Below are 19,086 nucleotides of genomic sequence, written 5' to 3' on the forward strand. Positions count from 1 at the left end.
AAGCTGGTGAGCCCATGATCAAACTGGATGAGCCTGCTCTCAACCTGAGACCTCGGAATTTTGAACCTGGATCCTCAGCATCCCAAGTCGAAGCTCTATCCACTATGCCACCACCTGGTCAGGCTCTAACTTTTTGAAAATTATACTTTAGCAGAGCCTTCCAAACTTCCTGCATTCTAACACTTCTGGGTATGTGAGGTAACAAAACAAGTGGGTCTATTCCAGCACACACATCACACACCCTTTCCTCTGTGTTTCAAACAAAGAATGTTTAAGAAAGGACTCAAATAAGTAAAGCCAATATCCCCAAACCAGACTTCCACAGGGCTGCTTAAGGATAACTAGTTTCTTCCACGGCCCCTCCCTTGCTCACTCACCTTCATAGGTGGGGGCTGCTGCCTGAAGGTGGCTGTCTGCCTGGTGTCCTGCTTCCTAGCCACTTGAAGTTGTTGGGCGGCAGCAGCTGCAGCAGCCAGGGACTCAGGGATGGGGGGCTCCTGAGGCTCCGTCTGCCACTCTGCTTTCTGCTTCTCAAAGTAACTTTGAAGATGAGAGACATTAGCTGGATCATTCTGAAAACAAGGAGAACCTTACCCCTCTTAAAGACTTCTGGCACAGAACTCAGGGGGTTGGGCTGTGGTTCACTATAGAAAGTTCCTCACCCTCCCCGGCAAAAGGTTGTTCTCCCTGGATACCAGACCCACTGTCTGCTGGTAAGAATAATACTTTTGCTCCTTGCTCTGACAGATTCAGCATAAAAAGAAATCCCAGGCTTAGCAAAGTCTTCAAAGCGCATTCACCTATCCTCCGTCTCATGTTATTTTGCAGTATTTCTGTTGTATCCTCAGGCCTCTACTGGCATATCTCTAGGAATAAGAAACTGACCACTTCCACAGAAAACCTGCTCTATCTTATGAAAGTGTTTCCTTCTACTGAACTGAATTCTATCTCTCTATAAGTTTAACCTCTTTGTCATAAAATAAAGTTTCAGGCTAGCCTCTGGAGACCACAAAAGCTCAGCCTTCTATATTTTCAAAGGTTTCTGTGTACCCATTCTTGACCTTGACTTGGGCAGTAACTTCTTAAGAGTCACACACACACCCACGAGTCACAGACACACATATCTAGTATTGTTAAAATTGCACAAAGAATTTTAAAAGTCATCTAGTAATTTTAGTGTAGTCATCCTTCATTTGGTGTAACAGCTGACACATGGGCATGCGCAACGTCATACAATGAATGAGTCAGCTTTTGACAGGCCTGGTGCCGGGACTGATTTTCAGAACAAGTTCTATATGTATCTCTGTGTGTGTGTGTGTGTGTGTGTGTGTGTGTGTGTTTTGTGGAAAGGGGGAAGCTACTTACTCCAAGGAGAGTTTCTCCTCCTCTTCACATAGGTCAGGCAGCCTCTGCAGGCCCAGAGTCATGCGCAAGGCATCTACATGCTCCTTCAATGGCTTATACTCATCATGTAGCCGGCGGGTAGACTCTAGAAGCTTATTTAGGTCACTTTCAGACTGTTTTATGGTATTTTCCATCTAGAACACAAAGTGAAGTAGGCACAAAGAAAAGACCCCAACATTTCTGTATGAGGCTGTACAGGTGAATGGATAATAGCACAGGCTCCATTGCCACACCAATATACGGTCAAATCCTTAATCTACTGTTTTTTCTTTGTGACTCTTGTCAAGCCTCAGTTTCTTCATCTGTATAATAGTGATAATAATAGACCACTTCATATCATTTTGGTGAGGACTCAATGACTGAATTTTTATAAAGCTTTCAGTACAGGGGCTAACATAAAGTAAAGACTCAACAAATGGTATTATTACTCAAACACAGCATCTTAAAGCTGGAATGGCTTTTAGAACTCATTTTGTGTACATTCCCACCATTTTGCAGATCAGGGAATTGACTCAGAGAGAAGAAACTTCCTCAGAGAAATAGGGGAAAATCCTAGATAAAAATTCAGGGCTGCCTGACCAGGCGGTGGCACAGTGGATGGAGCATCAGACTAGGATGCAGAGGACCCAGGTTCGAGACTCTGAGGTCACCAGCTTGAGTGCGGGCTCATCTGGTTTGAGCAAAAGCTCACCAGCTTGGACCCAAGGTCACTGGCTCAAGCAAGGGGTTACTCCATCTGCTGAGGGCCCGTGATCAGGGCACATACGAGAGAGCAATCAATGAACAACTAAGGTCTTGCAACGAAAAACTGATGATTGATGCTTCTCATCTCTCTCCATTCCTGTCTGTCTGTCCCTGTCTATCCCTCTCTCTGACTCTCTCTCTGTCCCTGAAAAAAAAAAAATTCAGGGCTTCTGCCTTCCAGGCCAGGGACTTTTCTCCTAAATGGTTCTCAAAATGTAGTTACTGGATTTGTAGCATTAGCATCAGCTGGGAACTCATTAGGAATGCAAATTTTCAGGCACCACCCCAGCCATACAGAATCAGAAATTCTAGGGTAGATTCCAGCAATCTGTTTTAATAGGCCCACCAGGTGACTGATGAGCATTTGAGGTTGAGATCCATCATTTAGAGCATGGGTAGTTAACCTTTTTATACCTACTGCCCACTTTTGTATCTCTGTTAGTAGTAAAATTTTCTAACCACCCACTGGTTCCACAGTAATGGTGATTTATAAAGTAAGGAAGTAACTTTACTTTATAAAATTTATAATGCAGAGTTACAGCAAGTTAAAGCATATAATAATAATTACTTAACCAGTACTTTATGTCAGATTTTCACTAAGTTTGGCAGAATAAATCTTTATGAAACAACTTATTATAGTTAAATCTATCTTTTTATTTATACTTTGGTTGCTCTGCTACCACCCACCATGAAAGCTGGAATGCCCACTAGTGGGTGGTAGGGACCAGGTTGACTACCACTGATCTAAAGTATCAGCCTTTTTGTGGCTAATATCTTATTCATTCATTGGCTCTTTATCCTGGAGTTAGCTGGCAGCAGAACTGCCAACTCCTCATGAGACCCTGGAACCCTGTGATCTTGTCACACAGAAAATCCCAAATACCTACTGTTCAAATTGCATTCATATTTATTTTAAAATCCTATGTTTATAAAAATCAGGAATAAGCATTGCCACAGAAATGAGTTCTCAAGAATAGACAGTCTTTTAAATGTAATTTTTAAAAAATTTTCTTTTTGCCATAGGCTCTAAGACTTGGAAAGAACCTTATAGATCAATACCTCCAATATCTCCCCTGGAGAAGGGATCATCAATACTGCAGCCCAGACAGGTGGTTACTCAGACTCTGCTTGAGTAACTTCAAAAAGTTGGGAATTTATAGCACAGTTCATTCGCCATGCTCCAAGAATCTCCAAAAGAGAGACTCTAATGAGGGGCCCCACTTTGGCAGGCCAGCAGAGATTTTTTTAAAATTAGTTACAGATGCTTTGGCGCCATTTAGGCTGGACCTCAGAGTCAACTGCTTGTTCTGCTTTTTATCAAGTTTAGCTCCTAACTTCCAGACTCCTATCATAAGCACATAAGAGCTGAAAGAGACCTTAGATGTGACTGAATCCCTCTCCATACAGAGAGGAAAAATAAGGCCCACAGAGAAAAAGGAACTTGTCCAGTGACATACAGTCAATCGGTGACAGCCAGGCTGAATCTCAGAACTCTTGCATTCTTCCACTCCACCACAGCCTGATGCCTACTCCAAGTTGGTCACACCCACATCTTAAGGAGAGGCTATAGTATTCACTATTACCTAGTCCTCAAAGGGCCCAGAAGTAGGCTTTAGGCAGCCAGTCACGTACCACATTGATGTCTGCATGGATCAGTCGGAGTTCCTCCACATGGGCCATTTTCTCTTGCAGCAGGAGGTCCATCTCCTGCTTGTATTCCTTCAGATGTCTTTCCTCTGATTCAAGAGCCTCAAATTCAGCCTTCAAACGGGCCTTGATTTTCTCCATCTGTAGGGTTTTATTCCTGCAATTCCCTCAAACCAGAAAGCAGACCAGAAGAGAGAGGAAATGGGAATGGAGTACAAAGTTAGGCTCTGAGACAGGTCTCTTTTTCTAAGCTTCCCCTCTTCAAGCAGAGACAACTTGAAGCCACCCAAAATAGTTAGGAAATTCTTTCTTCTATGATAAAAGCTTAGTGGGTCTCAAGTGGATATAATTTTGTTACATTATGAAGCATTTGCTAACATGGGACAGGTATTAGCTCCCACCCAAGATGCAACCACAACTTCTTGAAAAACTTGGAGTACCACTGTCCAATAAATTTTCTACAATGATGGAAATGTTCTGTATCTATATTTTTCAATACAGTAGCCACTAGATATGTAGTTAGTTTTTCAGCACCATAAATGTAGCTAGTGCAACTGAGTAACTAAAGTTTGAATTTTATTTAATTTTAATTAATCAATCTTTAAATTTAAACAGTCACATGTCATTGATGGCTCTTATATTGGACAGCATAGCTCGATAAGTCCACTCATTGGTTCCAGAATAGGAAGAAAAAAATAACTGTTGCTCATTTCTTTCCTTAGAAAAAGAAAACCTGTTTCTGATTATTATATTCCAATTGCATACCTTCTGACTATTCTAAGAAAATAACTAAAAGAAGAAAAAAAGGTAATACACAAGAACGTGCTTTCTGGCTTACGGGTAAAATTGGAATATTTAGCAGCCATTAAAAGAAATAATTATGAAAACTTGTGATTTGAAAAATATTGAAGATATGCTACTCAGTGAAAATTTACAGTAAGATTGCAATTTCAAAATATACGTGCATGTGACTAAACAAAAATGGGACTGGCAGAGACACAGTTTTGGCTGACAGCTGTAGGGGGGTAGGGGATGGGTGAGTGGAGGTGGTAGAATTCAGGATATTTAAAATAATTTGAAGCATGCCTAAGTAAAAGGGCCACAAAACTTTGAAAGGAGGCCATCTAGGGCACATTGTTGTCCTCTTACTGGCTCTGTACTCTCTGCTTGTCAGGTCTTAATTAGCCATTATCCATGAATCAAATTTGGCATCTCCTCTTTTTTTGTCCCTGTAGCTAGCTCTCTCCTCTGCTCCAACCCATCCCATGGGGGTTCTTGCTCCAAACCCTAGACTATGGTCTTTGACCTAAGCCTACTTCTGTGTTCAGTCTTTCTCTCCTTTCTCAATATTGCCTGTGGCTCCTGCCTCAAGAGGTAGCCCTCAATGACACAAAATCACAGAAACAATTGTGTGGGTAGGATCATGGAAGAATTTTTCTATATTCAAAAATTTCTTTTCATGTTATATTGTTTTTACCTTAGGAAAGGGTAAATCTACAAATGTTATTGTCCCATTTGTAAAGAAGAAAATGAGGTTCAGGTACAGGCAGTTCTTGGGTTACAAACAACATAGGTTATAGGTTTATTCTTTTTTTTCCTCCAAAGATTTTATTTATTGATTTTAGAGAGAAGGGGAGAAAGACAGGGAGAGAGAGAGAGAGAGAAGAGGGGATGAGCGGGAAGCATTAATTCATAGTAGCTGCTTCTCATATGGCCCAGGGCTTTGAACCAGCGACCTCAGCATACCAGGTCAAAGCTCCATCCACTGTGCCACCATAGGTCAGGCTGTAGGCTTGTTCCTAAGTTAAATTTGTATGTATGTTGGAACAGGTACATTTACCTATTAAATGCAGCTTAGACAGATGCTTGTCTTAACATAGTATTTATTTTTACCTATTTGTGAGCATAAATACCGGTACTTAAACATTTTCAAACCTACAGAACCTATCTCATTCATAACTCAGGGACTGCTTGTATTAACTTGCCCCAGACCATGGAGGTAGTACTAAAGTGGAGCTCTCTAACACCACCCGTTACTCCACATTGCCTGAGTGGTGTTAACTAGGCTAAAGAGCATAAACATATTGAGAGTTCTTGGTATACCTGTTTGTCTCACAGAGGGATGATAATGATTTTGTAATGGTTAATTAATTGTTTATACTCTGTCCTATATAGACTTCTATTCTCTTCTAGATTACATGAAGAGCAATCCGAACTTTGCCTATCCCTACCCCAGCTTACAGATGAGAAAACTGCGATTCACAGTGATGTAATGTTTCATTCGAAATCATACAGCCAGGTTGTATCAGTGCTTATAACTCACATCTGCAGGCATAGCTACATTGTGAAAGAAACATGGGCTTTAATTTCAGATTTAGGTATAAATCCTGAATCTGTCCCTGACTAAATATTTGTTCTTGGACAATATTAATAACAACTATATTTATAGTTTAACTAGATTTATTGAGTACCTATTATGTACCAATTATAGAGAATTTAAGTATACATTAATTCAGCAAATATTCTGGACATCAATCACATGTCAAGCACCGTAATAGGTGCTCAGGAAAGAGCAGGAAACAGGATAGTCTGTAAACAGAAAGTTTTATCCAATTAGTAAAATAGATACTGAATACACTGTTACATGTAAAAACTATGTGATGAATAGTAGAAAGGAAATGCAGAATGCAACAGGACACAACAAAGGGATCTAACACAGCCATAGAGAAAAGAGGGCAGTCTGTGTAAGTTTTCCTGAGAACCTGAGAATCTGACATTATGCTAAGACCTGGAGAAAGAGTCAGAGGAAGCTGGTGAATGCAAGTAGACACAGAGAAGAGTGGTACAGGCAGAGAGAATAACATAAACAATGACCCTAGAATAGAAAAAATATGACAAATTAGAGGAACTAAACAGAGGTCAGTGTAGCTGGAGCATATACTGCAAGAGGGATGGGGCCTGAAATCAATCTAGGGAGATTTCCAGAACCACGACTGGATATTGGACTGAGGAATTAGATTTTTTATCTTCTGGATAAAGGGTAACTTTGTAGAATTTTAAGCAGCAGGAGCATGACATAATCTAATTATCTCCACTTCTGCAAGCATTCTCGCTTCACTAACTCATCAGTAACAAAAGAATAATAATAGTACGTGCTTTACAGGTTATGTGGTGAGGGTTAAAATTATCCAAGACATGTAATGTCACCAAGCAGAGTATGTGGCATATGGTAGGCAGTCAAGAAATGATAGTAACCTTCCCTCCACACTGTGCCCAACTCTTCTGTTGTGGTTACCTCCTTTACCACAGTGGTTTGAACTTTATTATAAAGAGCCTACAGACAGTCCAGCATGTACATGTGCATGCACACGTATATATGTATATATACTAGCATGAGTGGCAAGGTATATTGGCAGTTACTAAGATTATAATAAAATTATTATCATTAACCTCATAATAAGGTCAATATAAATTATGACAATGTGTAAGGCTGGGCCAATCGTTCTTAATTTGTAACTAATAAATTAAGATGTCAGCAAGTAGTATTACTAAATGAAATCTGGGGTGAGAAGTCTCTCTCATTGACATTTCATAGAGATCAGCATAGTCTTAGTATATCTTTCCCTGCTTAGATGAGGGCTCTTTATTAAACCTTCCCTCCATGTCCATGAAGTTAGGAGACAATGAAATCCCAGATTTAGTCAAAATAAACCAAAGGCATTTCACCTGGTGGTGTCATGTCACTTGCTACCTGGAATGAAAAATCAAAGGCACAAAGCCTTTCTCAAAGCACTACTGGTATTTTCTTTTCCTGGATAGGATGGCTATGACCAAGTCAGGCTACAGCCTATGTGTTTTGCATCCTTTTTCAACTGTGTCCACTGTGGCAAGAAATAACAAGGAAGAAGGGCCAAGACTCCTATTTAGGGAAGGGAAAGAGAGTTATGAAGATGGGTTTCAGAAATAGCATCTATTTGCTATTTCTAAAGTCAGCTTTGCTGGGTAAATCCTGGCCCATGCTTTACCAGGACAGCAGTATCAGTGAAGGCTTTGATAGGACTACTGTTATCTCTCAGCAGTATTGTGCCAAGTGCAGGGAAGTGAGAAAAGCCCTTCCTGAGTGAAGACAATAAGGAGGTTCATTGTGTGTGCAAATTTTTAAAAAATAAATATAAATAATTATAGGACTGTAGGAAAATGGCTGAGAGATTAAACTGCAGACCTGAGACAAGTCTTGGGTGTGGACTTTGGAACATCAAGTCCTGCAGGGGCAGAGTGCTGCCCTGGCAAGCACTACTACAATTGTTTATAGGAAGCAGCTGATCCCTGTAGCCATTTCCCTACATGGGGGGGGGGGGCATTGGTTGGTCATTTTTCTCTGCACCTGAATCCATTGTAAGCTAATTGACCCACACTCTGCTAATTTTCTTGATGAGCAAAGATTCCAATAAATATGATGAGGCTGCAGAAATCTGGGCTCTCAGTCCCAGAGGCTGGGAGTCCCCTGTATCCATCTTTTCTCCATGTTGTGTCTTGTATGTGTTTTTTCTTAAGTCCTGCAGTGCCTTCCTTTCGTGCACACCCATTGCTGAGGTAGTTGTGGCAAGAACCGACTAAAATAGGTCTTATTTTCATTATGATGATACAGTAATTCTAAACAGTGTCTACTGAAGGACATCTGATTGCAGTTTTTGACATTTCTAAATAAAACCGTTGTGAATATCCATGTACATTTTAGTTTGACCATGAGTTTTCTTTTCTCTAAGATAAATGATGAAGACTGCAGTTGCTGGGTTGTATGGGAATTGTATGTTTAGTTTTTCAGGGAACTGCCAAACTGTCTTCCCCAAGTGGTTGTATCATACCACATGCTCACCAAAGATGTATGAGAGGTCCAGTTCCTCTACCTGGACAGATATTTTACTTGAAATGTTTTAATAGGTGTGTTGTAATACCTCAAAATGATTTTAAATTGCACTTCCTTATTAGCTAGTGATATTGAATAATATCTTCATGTACTTATTGGCCACCTTGTATATCCTTTTCCACAAAATACCTGTGCATGTCTTTGGCCCGCTTTCTAATTAGAATGTTTGCTCATAGTTGAGTTTTGAGAGTTCTTTATATATCCTAGATATGAGTCCTTTGTCAGATATGTAGTTTACAAATATTTTCTCCCAGTCATTAGCTTGCTTTTTCATCCTTTTAACCAAGCCTTTAGCAGAATATTTACATTTTATTAAGTCTAATTTATCAAATTTTTCGTTTAAGAATCATGCTTTGTTGTCATGTCTAAGACCCTTTACCAAACTCTAGGTTCAGCAGATTTTCTTCTGTTATCTTATAAAAATTTGATAGTTACATTTACAACAATAGTTGCATTCATTTTTGTGTCAAGTGTGAGGTTTAGGCTGAGATTCAGCTTTTTGCTTATGGATATCGAATTGTTCCCTCACTATTTGTTGTATTTGTTGTAAAGCTATCCTTCCCTCACTGTATTACTTTTGCTCCTCTGTCAAAAATCGGGTGGCCATACTTGTGTGGGTTAGTTTCTGGGTTCTCAGTGTTCCACTTATCTTTGTGTCTATCCCTTTGCCAATACAACACAATATTGATTACTGTAGCTATATAAGTTTTGAAATCAGGAAGACTGATTCCTCCCACTTATTTTTTCCACTTATTTTTTATATTTCAAAATTCTTTTAGCTACTCTAGTTCTTTTGCCTTATTAAATTTTACAATAATTCTATCTATCAAAATATTTTGATGGGAATTTCATTAAATATGTCTATCAATTTGGGAGGATTGGCATCTTTACCATTTTGAGTCCCCCAAACCATGAATATAGTATATCTATTTATTTAGCTCTCCTTTGATTTCTTTTATTAGCATTTTGTAGTTTTCAGCACAAAAGTCCTGTACATGTTTTGTTACATCTTTGTTACACTTAAGTATTTCAGCGTTTTGTGGGATTGTAAATGCTTTTGTATTTTAATTGTAGTTTCCACATGCTTACCACTATTTTTAAAAAGATTCATATTTATTTCAAGCACAGCTGGCTGAATCTCTTAGGTCTAGATATTGACACACTGAACTATGTTTGTTGCAGATTTACTGCTTTGGCCATAAGGCTAATGACAAGTGTGTTTGTACTCATATCCCTATGGCCTTTCAAATAGAAAAAAAAGAACAATTTTTTTCTTTCTCATTTTAGGAAGAAAAATCATCTCTCCCAGCAACTTTATTGCTATTTTTTTAAATGTGCATGAATGTGTATATGTATATGTGTATGTGTTGATCTTATATCCTGCAACCTTACTGTCTCACTTATTAGATCTAGAAGAGTTTTTTTAGTTTAGTTTTGTTTGGAATTTATTGAAATTTTCTACATAGAGTATCACGTTATCTGCATTGACAGTTTTATTTCTTCCCTTTCATCTGTATCTCTTCTATTTACTTTCTTACCTAACTGTCCTGTCTAGAATATTTAGTTCTGTATGAGCTAGAAGTCCTGAGAGTAAGTACCCTTGCTTTGTTCCTGATCTTACATGAATAACATTCATTTTTTTCACAATTAAGTGTAATATTAGCTACTGGAGGGTTTTTTGTAGGTGAACTTCATCAAGCTGAGAAAGATGCCCCCATTTTTAGTTTTAGATTTTCTTTTTATTGATCTTTAGAGAGAAGAGAGAGAGGGAGAAAGGGGAGGAGGAGCAAGAAGCATCAACTCCCATATGTGCTTTGACCAGACAAAACCCAGGGTTTTGAACCGGTGACCTCAGCATTCCAGCTCATTTTATTCAGTGCGCCACCCCCCCATTTCTAGTTTTAAAAGAGATTTTATCATAAACAGATGTTGAACTTTGTCAAATACTCTATCTATATAAATTGACATGATAATATAACTTTTGTGTATAGCCTGACAATATGTTATGTAATATCAATGTATTTTTGAAATATAAACCAGGCCTGCATGTGTAGAATAAATCCTACTTGGTCATGATGTATAATTTTATATATATATTGCTGAACTCAATTTGCTAATATTATGATAAAGAATTTTATGCTTATATTCAGGAGGGATGTTAGTTGTAGCTTTCTTGTACTGTCCTTGCCAGCAATTGGTATCAAGGTATTAAGGCTTCATAAATGAACTTGGGAGTATTCTATCCCCTTCTACTTTCTGGAGAGATTGCTAATTCTATCCCCTTCTACATTCTGGAGAGATTGCTAAGAATTAAGGCTAATTCTTTTTTTAACCACTTGGTAGAATTTTCCAGTAAAGATTCTGGTTTTGGGAGTTGTTAAAATTTAAATTTAATTTTTCTAAACAGTTACAGGATTATTCAATTACCTATTTTGCGCTTGGTGAGTTGTGGTAGTTTAAGTTTTTTGAGAATCAGTCTATTTCATAAAACTTGTCCAATTTACATGAATAAAGTTGTTCATAGAACTCCCTTGCTATCCTTTGGAACTATGTGAGGTCTATAGTGATTATCTGCTGTTTCACTCCTGATGTCAGTAATCTCTATCTTTTTTAAATTTATTTTTTGTTAATGTTACCAGAGGTTTGCAAATTTAAATAATTTTCAAATAGTCAGCTTTTTATTTTATTATTTCCCTATTGTTTTCCTGTTTTTAATTTCATGGATTTCTGTTCTTATCTGTAGTATTTCCTGTTTTCTACTTGTTTGGGGTCTTTTTTGTTTATTGAGGTATGAGCTTAGATTATGAATCTGAGGCACTTCCTGTGTTCTAACATAAGCATTTAGCGCTAAAAAAACCCTTCTTACTACTGTTTTTATGGTATCCCACAAATTTTGAATATATTATATTTTTACTCTCACTCATTTTCAGGTATTTTTATTCCCTTTGAGACTTTATCTCTGAAACATACATTGTTTTAGAAATATGTTGTCCAAAGGTTTGTAGATTTGTCCTGGTATTTTTTTTTCTGATTTCTTAATTTCAAGTTTGATTTTATTAATGTCAGAGAAGACACCCTTGTATTTCCATTATTTTAAATATGTTGAGGATTATTTTGTATCTCAGAATATGGTCTATCTGTTTTGGTATATGTTACTTGAAAAGCATATGAATCCTGCTATTGGGTGGAGTGTTCTATAAATGTTAATGAGATCTGGTCATTGATGATGAGATGAAAATCTTTACCCTTACTGATTTTCTGTCTAGTTCTATCAAATAATAGAAATGTGTTTATGGCTCCAACTATAATTGTGAATTTGCATACTTCTTCCTTCAGTTCTAGCAGATTGTCTTCACACTTTGCATTTCTATTGTTTGGTGTATCTACCTTTAGGATTACTAGGTCTTTGTGGATTGATGCTCTTGTCATAATGAAATGTGCCTCTCCATACCTAGTAATTTTCTTTGTTCTAAAGTCTACTTTCTCTGGTATTAATTTATCTATTCCTGGTTTCCTTTGATTAGTGTTTCCATGGTACCACCTTTTCTATTCTTGTACTTACTCTGTTTTTCCTTTTTATTGAATTTATTGGGGTGACACTGATTAACAAAATTATACAGGTTTCAGGTGCACAATTCCACAACACATTAGCTGTATAATGTATTGTGTTTACCATCCCAACTCAAGTCTCCTTCCATCACTATTTATCCCCTCTATTCCCTCCTTCATCTAACCCCTCTGCTCTCTCTCTCCATGGCAGTCACCACACTGTTGTCTGTGTCTGAGTTTTTTCTCTTTTTTTTTTCCTTTTTAAACCTTCCCTGACAACTCTAAGCCTGCTGAGTCTGCCTCCATTTTTCTTGTTAGTTCCTTTTGTTCCTAATGTCCACATGAGAGAAATTGTATTGTACTTGTCTTTCTCTGATGGGCTTATTTCACTTAAAATAATGCTCTCCAGGTCCACCTATTGCTGTCATAAAGGGTAAGATTTTCTTCATTTTTTACAGCCAAGTAGTATTCTACAGTATTGTGTAAAGGTAGCACAGCTGGCCTGACCAGGCGGTGGTGCAATGGATAGGGCATTGGACTGGGATGCAGAGGACCCAGGTTCGAGACCCCGAGGTCACCAGCCTGAGTATGGACTCATCTGGTTTGGGCAAAGCTCACCAGCTTGGATCCAAGGACGCTGACTTGAGCAAGGGGTTACTCGGTCTGCTGAAGGCCCGCAGTCAAGGCACATATGAGAAGGCAATCAATGAACAACTAAGGTGTCGCAACGAAAAACTGATGATTGATGCTTCTCATCTCTCTCTGTTCCTGTCTGTCCCTATCTATCTCTGTCTCTGTAAAAATAAATAATAATAAAAAGGTAGCACAGCTGTTTATCCATTCATCTACTGATAGGCCCTTGGGCTGCTTTCAAATCTTAGTTATTGGAAATGATGCTGCAATGAACATAAGGTAGCAAATATTCTTTTGAATTAGTGCTTTGGTTTTCTTTGGCTAAATTCCCATAAGTTGAATCACTGGGTAATAAGGCAGTTCCATTTTGAATTTTTTGAGGTAACACAGTGACTGCGTCAATCTGCATTCCCAACATATCTTTATATTTGAAGAGAGTTTCTTGTTGAAAGTACATAAATGGGTCATGTTTCTTTAATCCTCTTGGGTAGTCAATATTTGCATGTCAGTATTTAGACCATTTATATTTAGTGTACATGTTAGTATGTTAGAGAGAGCTTAAGTGTTATTTTATTTGTTTACTATTTAATCTATTTAATTCCATTTTCGGTTTTGCTGACTTCCTATGATTTACTCAATTTTTTTTTCCAGAATTACATTCTATCTACAATGTTTTAATTGTATCTCTATACATTTTAGTGGTTGCTCTAGGTATTACCTTTCACAATTTATCCATCTACTATGTCATCATTAATATTTACTAGTTTGAGTAAAGAGTAGAAACATTACTGTGCACCCTTACCCTCCACCATTAATATCTATTTAAAATATTTCTTCTGCATTCATTGAACAGTGCTATATTGTTGCTACCATCAGAAATGTTTTAGAAAACTAAACAGAAAGAAATATATTTTAATATTTTTACTTTTTCTGCTGGTTTTCTTCCTGCCTTATATCCAAGGCTTTCTTCTTTTATTGCTTCCTTTCTTTTGAGAGAAATTCCCTTAGCTATTGTTATAGAGCAAATCTGCTTGTGACAAATTATCTTAGTTTTCCTGCATCTAAAAATGTCTTTTTTAATTTGTAAAAAATTTTCCATTGATCAGAGAGAGGTGGGGGTTGGGAAAGGGAAATAGAGACAGAGAGAAGCATCAACTAATTGTTTCATTTAGTTGTTCCATTTAGTTGTGAACTCTTTGATTGCTTCCACTAAGAGCCCTGACTGGGGGTTGAACATGTGACCTCTGGGACACTGAGTTTATACTTTACCCACTGAACCACCGGCCCAGGGTGAGAATGTCTTAATTTCTGCCTCATTTTTTATGGATACTTTTGTTACACCTAGTTCTTTTCTTTCAGGACTTGAAAAATCATGTCACTTCTATTGGTTAGGTTTTCTGATGAGAAAAGTACTTTTATTTAAGTTGTTTTCACCTATATATAGTGTTATTTTTCTTTGACTGGTTTAAGAAAGTTGTCAGAGGGGAGAGAGGAAAGAGGACTGGATAAAATAAAGGGATTAGTGGAAAAATCATATCTACGTAATACATAGACATAGAGAACAGTGTGGTGATAGCCAGAGGGAAAGGGGGTGGGGCGAGGTGGAGGAAGGCAAAGGAGGGAGGAAATGGAGATGAAAAGAGACTTTGCTTTGGGCTAAAGGTGCACAATGCAGTGCACAAATGATGTTTTGCTGAGTTGTACACTTGAAATCTGTATGATTTTGTGAATCAATGTCACCCTGATCAATTCCATAAAAATTTTTTTAAAGGAATTATTTGTCTCTAGTTTTCAGACAGTAGGTTTAATGTGTTATGGTATGGATTTCTATAGGTTTACCCTATTTACATTTCATAAAAATACTTGAATCAGTGGGTGCATATCTTTTGGCAGATTTGGGGAGTTTTCATTATTGGTTGTTTTTTTTTTCAATTAAATTTTACATTCAATATTATTTTGTAGTAGATTTAGATGTACAACATAGTGGTTAGACAATCATGTACTTCAGAAAGTGATCCTTGATATTTCTTTTTTATATAAATTTTTATTAATTTTAATGGGGTGACATCAATAAATCAGGGTACATATGTTCAAAGAAAACATCTCCAGGTTGTCATTCAATTATGTTGCATACCCATCACCCAAAGTCAGATTGTCCTCCGTTACCTTCTATCTGGTTTTCTTTGTGCCACTCTCTCTCCCCCTTCCCCCTCTTTCCCTCTCCCCCCCCATAACCACCACATTCTTGTCCATTACATTGATGCATAAAGACACATGTAACCCCCATGTTCATTGCAGCCAAAAAACCCTTCAATAGATGACTGGATAAAGAAGATGTGGCATATATACACTATGGAATATTACTTAGCCATAAGAAATGATGACATTGGATCATTTACAACAAAATGGTTGGACCTTGATAACATTATACGGAGTGAAATAAGTAAATCAGAAAAAACTAAGAACTGCATGATTCCATACATAGGTGGGACATAAAAACGAGACTAAGAGATCCTTGATATTTCAAGTGCCCAACTGGCACCATGCATAGTTATTATAATATACTTCTCACAAAAATTAGGGGATATTTCAAAATAAATATGAAGTAATAAAAAAGAAGCATTTGATTTATTAAACAAGAACATCAGAAAAGCAAACAAGTCAAAGAAAGTTGTTCAATTATGCAAATGAGGTACAAAACCAACTTTTATTTCATTGGCAAAAATGCACTATACAAAAGGCTGAAAGTACTGGAGTATCTGCCCATTCCCTGATCCCTTAAGTTTTTATGAGCAGTGTTCTATTGACTTGATTCCCTATGTTGTACTTTACAACCCTGTGACTATTTTTTTTCCAAGGTGAGAAGCAGGGGAGGCAGACAGACAGACTCTTGCATGTGCCTGACCAGGATCCACCTGGAATGCCCACCAGGGGGTGATGCTCAGCCCATCTAGGGCGTTGCTCCCCTGTAACTGGAGCCATTCTAGTGCCCGAGGCAGAGGCCATGGAGCCGTACTCAGCGCCCGGGCCAACTCTGCTCCACTGGAGCCTTGGCTGCAGGAGGGGAACAGAGAGATAGAAAGTAGAGGGACAAGGGTGGAGAAACAGATGGGCACTCCTCCTGTGTGCCCTGGCCGGGAATTGAACCTGGGACTTCCACACAGCAGGCCGATGCTCTAACACTGAGCCAACCAGCCAGGGACCCCGTGACTATTTTGTAACTACCAATTTGTACTTCTTAATCCCTTCACCCTTTTTAACCCAGCTCCCCAACCCATTTCCCATCTGTCAACTATCAATTTGTTTTCTGTATCTATAAGTTTGTTTCTTTTGTTTGTTCATTTATTTTGTTTTCAAATTACATATACTATATGTGAAATTATATCATATTTGTCTTTCTCTATCTGACTTATTTTATTTAGCATAATGCCCTCTAGGATCATCCATAATGTCCCAAATATAAGGTTTCATTCACTTTTATTAGTGAGTAATATTAATTGTAATAATGTACCAAATATTCTTTATCCATTGGTCTATCAATGGGCTTTTAGGTTGTTTCCATATTTGGCTACTGTAAATAATGCTGCAATAAATATAGGGGTATATATGTCTTTGTGAACTAGTGTTTTCAATTTCTTCAAATAAATACCCAGCAGTAGAATTGCTGGGTCATATGATAGTTCTCTTTTTAACTTTTTTGAGGAATCTCCATGCTGTTTTCCATAGTGGCTGCACACCAATTTACAATCCCACCAACAACAGTGCATGAAGGTCCCCTTCTTTACACATCCTCACCAACACTTGTTTGTTAGTTTATTAATGATAGCCATTTTGAGAGGTGTGAAGTAGTTTTACTTAATGATTACAATTTACAGTTTCCTGATTATTAGTGATAGTGAACATCTTTTCATATGTCCATTGGCCATCAATATGTCCTCTCTGGAGAAATGTCTATTCAGTTCCTATGCATTTTTAACCTGACTTTTTTGGGGTCTTAAGTTGTAAGATTTCCTTATACATTTTGGATATTAACCCCTTATCAGATGGATCATTGGTGAGAATCTTCTCCCACTAAGTAGGCTATCTTTTTGTTCTGATGGTTTCCTTCAGTCTGCAAAAACTTTTTAGTTTGATGTAGTCACATTTTTTCACTTTTTCTTTTGTTTCCCTTGCCGAGGAGAAGTATACAAAGGAATACTGCTAGAAGCAATGTCAAAGAGCTTTTAATGCCTATGTTTTCTTGTAGGAATTTTATGGTTTTAGGTCTTACATTTAAGTTTTAATACATTTGAGGGTTTTTTTTTATATGTTGTAAGACAGTTTTCTAGTTTCATTTTTTTTTTTTTTTTGCATGTACCTCTCAAGTTTTCCCTTGGCTATTCATTCAAGAGACTGTATACCATTACCTCCTTTGTCTCACATTAATTGACCATGTGGATGTGGTTTGATTTCTGGGCTATTTATTCTGTTCTATTAATCTGTGCATGTCTTTCTGATTATATGCTGTTTTGTTTACTGTACCCTTGTAGGATTGTTTGATATAAGTTATTGTGATACCTTCTACTTTGTTCTTCTTTCTCAAGATTGTTTTTTCTATTTGAGGACTTTTTTTATTCTATATATTTTTTAATTTTTTATTTTAATTTTATTTAAAAATTAAAATTTTATTTAAAAATGGAGTAACATTGATCAATAAGAGTACATAAGTTTCAGGTAAATATTTCTATAGCATTTGAACCGTTGATTGTGTTGTGTTTTACAATTTCCTTTCTTGTGCTACTTTGAGTTGCCTTTGTTCTTTTTTTTTTGTATTTTTCTGAAGTGAGAAGCAGGGAGGCAGAGAGACAGACTCCTGCCTGTGCCTGACCTGGATCCACTCAGCAAGCCCACTAGGGGGTTATGCTTCGCCCATCTGGTGCAACCAGAGCCATTCTAGCACCTGAGGTGGAGGCCATGGAGCCATCCTCAGCACCCAGGCCAATTTTGCTCCAATGTAGCCTTGGCTGCTGGAGGGGAAGAGAGAGATAGAGAGAAAGAAGAGGGGGAAGGGTGGAGAAGCAGATGGGCACTTCTCCTGTGTGCCCTGGCCAGGAATCAAGCCCGGGACTCCACATGCTGGACTGACAATCTACCACTAAGCCAACCAGCCAGGACCTGTTCTTTTTTTTCTAGTTCTTTAATATGTAATGTTAGGTTGTTTCCTTGCGATCTTGTTTCTTGATATAAGCCTGTAATGATATAAACTTCTTTCTTATTACTGCTTTCTTTGCACCCCAGAAGTTTTGATCTGTCGTGTTGTCATATATTTTAAGATTATTTGTCCTAGTTATGTGAAAAATGTCATTGGCATTTTGATAGGCATTGCATTGAATCTGTAGATTGTTTTGTGTTGTATGGACATTTTAATGATGTTAATACTTCCTATTCATGAGCACAGTATATTCTTCCATTTATTTGTGTTTTCAGTTTATTCTGGGACCTGTCATCCTTGTCTTCTTTCTGATTTCATTTTAAAAATGGAATGTCTCTCCTATGCCTGTTGTACCATTATACTTAGGAAGCATGTAATTTTTCTGGTTTCACAATTGGAAAGAAATTTTGCCTGTGAATGAATCATTCCTCAAATCTCACCCCAATCTAATTAGATGATACTAAGATGAGACTTTGAACTGAACACATGATGAAATGGTTAAGAGTTTTGGGGCTTTTGAGTGGTGAATGAATTTTGTATGTGAAGACATGCATGGGTGGGGAATAGGGTGGAGTGTTATGGAATGCACTGTGTTCCCTTAAAATATATATGTCCAAACCCTAATCTTCAACATGACTATATTTGAAATGAGGACATTTAGAAAGGTATAAAGATAAAATGAGTTATCTTAGTTGGATCCTGTATGATAAGATTGGTATACTTATAAGAAAGGGAGAGATGTGGTATACTTAAAATTCACATCTTTCCTTTTCTTATATCTCCACATTAGAAAAGAAGAAAAGCCATGCGAGGACAAAGGATAAAGGGAGCCTCTACAAGATAGGAATATCCTTTTCCAGAAAACAAAATTACTTGCACCAATAACATGGACTTCTAGTCTCCAAGATTGTGAGAAAATAAATGTCTGTTGTTAAAGCCACATGCGGTATTTCATTTGGCACCCTAATTTTACACACATACACAAACACAG

General features: G+C 37.6%; 1 protein-coding gene across 4 annotated transcripts in view; it reads right to left on the reverse strand.

The window, feature by feature from the left end:
• ZC4H2 (zinc finger C4H2-type containing) overlaps positions 1-19,086 on the reverse strand; it is a 34,848-nt gene that overhangs the window by 2,435 nt on the left and 13,327 nt on the right. For 2 of the 4 annotated variants that reach the window (XM_066250100.1, XM_066250099.1), the window contains exons 2-4: positions 3,781-3,952; positions 1,366-1,538; positions 378-540 (exon numbers count right to left, since the gene is read on the reverse strand). In XM_066250100.1, the coding sequence (XP_066106197.1) occupies positions 378-540; positions 1,366-1,538; positions 3,781-3,952 (508 nt within the window). Of the gene's footprint in view, positions 1-377; positions 541-1,365; positions 1,539-3,780; positions 3,963-19,086 lie in introns of all 4 variants that reach the window. The other 2 variants (XM_066250102.1, XM_066250103.1) reach the window with 2 other exon arrangements.

This window comes from Saccopteryx bilineata, chromosome X (assembly GCF_036850765.1).
Source record: "Saccopteryx bilineata isolate mSacBil1 chromosome X, mSacBil1_pri_phased_curated, whole genome shotgun sequence".
NCBI classification, from domain to species: domain Eukaryota; kingdom Metazoa; phylum Chordata; class Mammalia; order Chiroptera; family Emballonuridae; genus Saccopteryx; species Saccopteryx bilineata.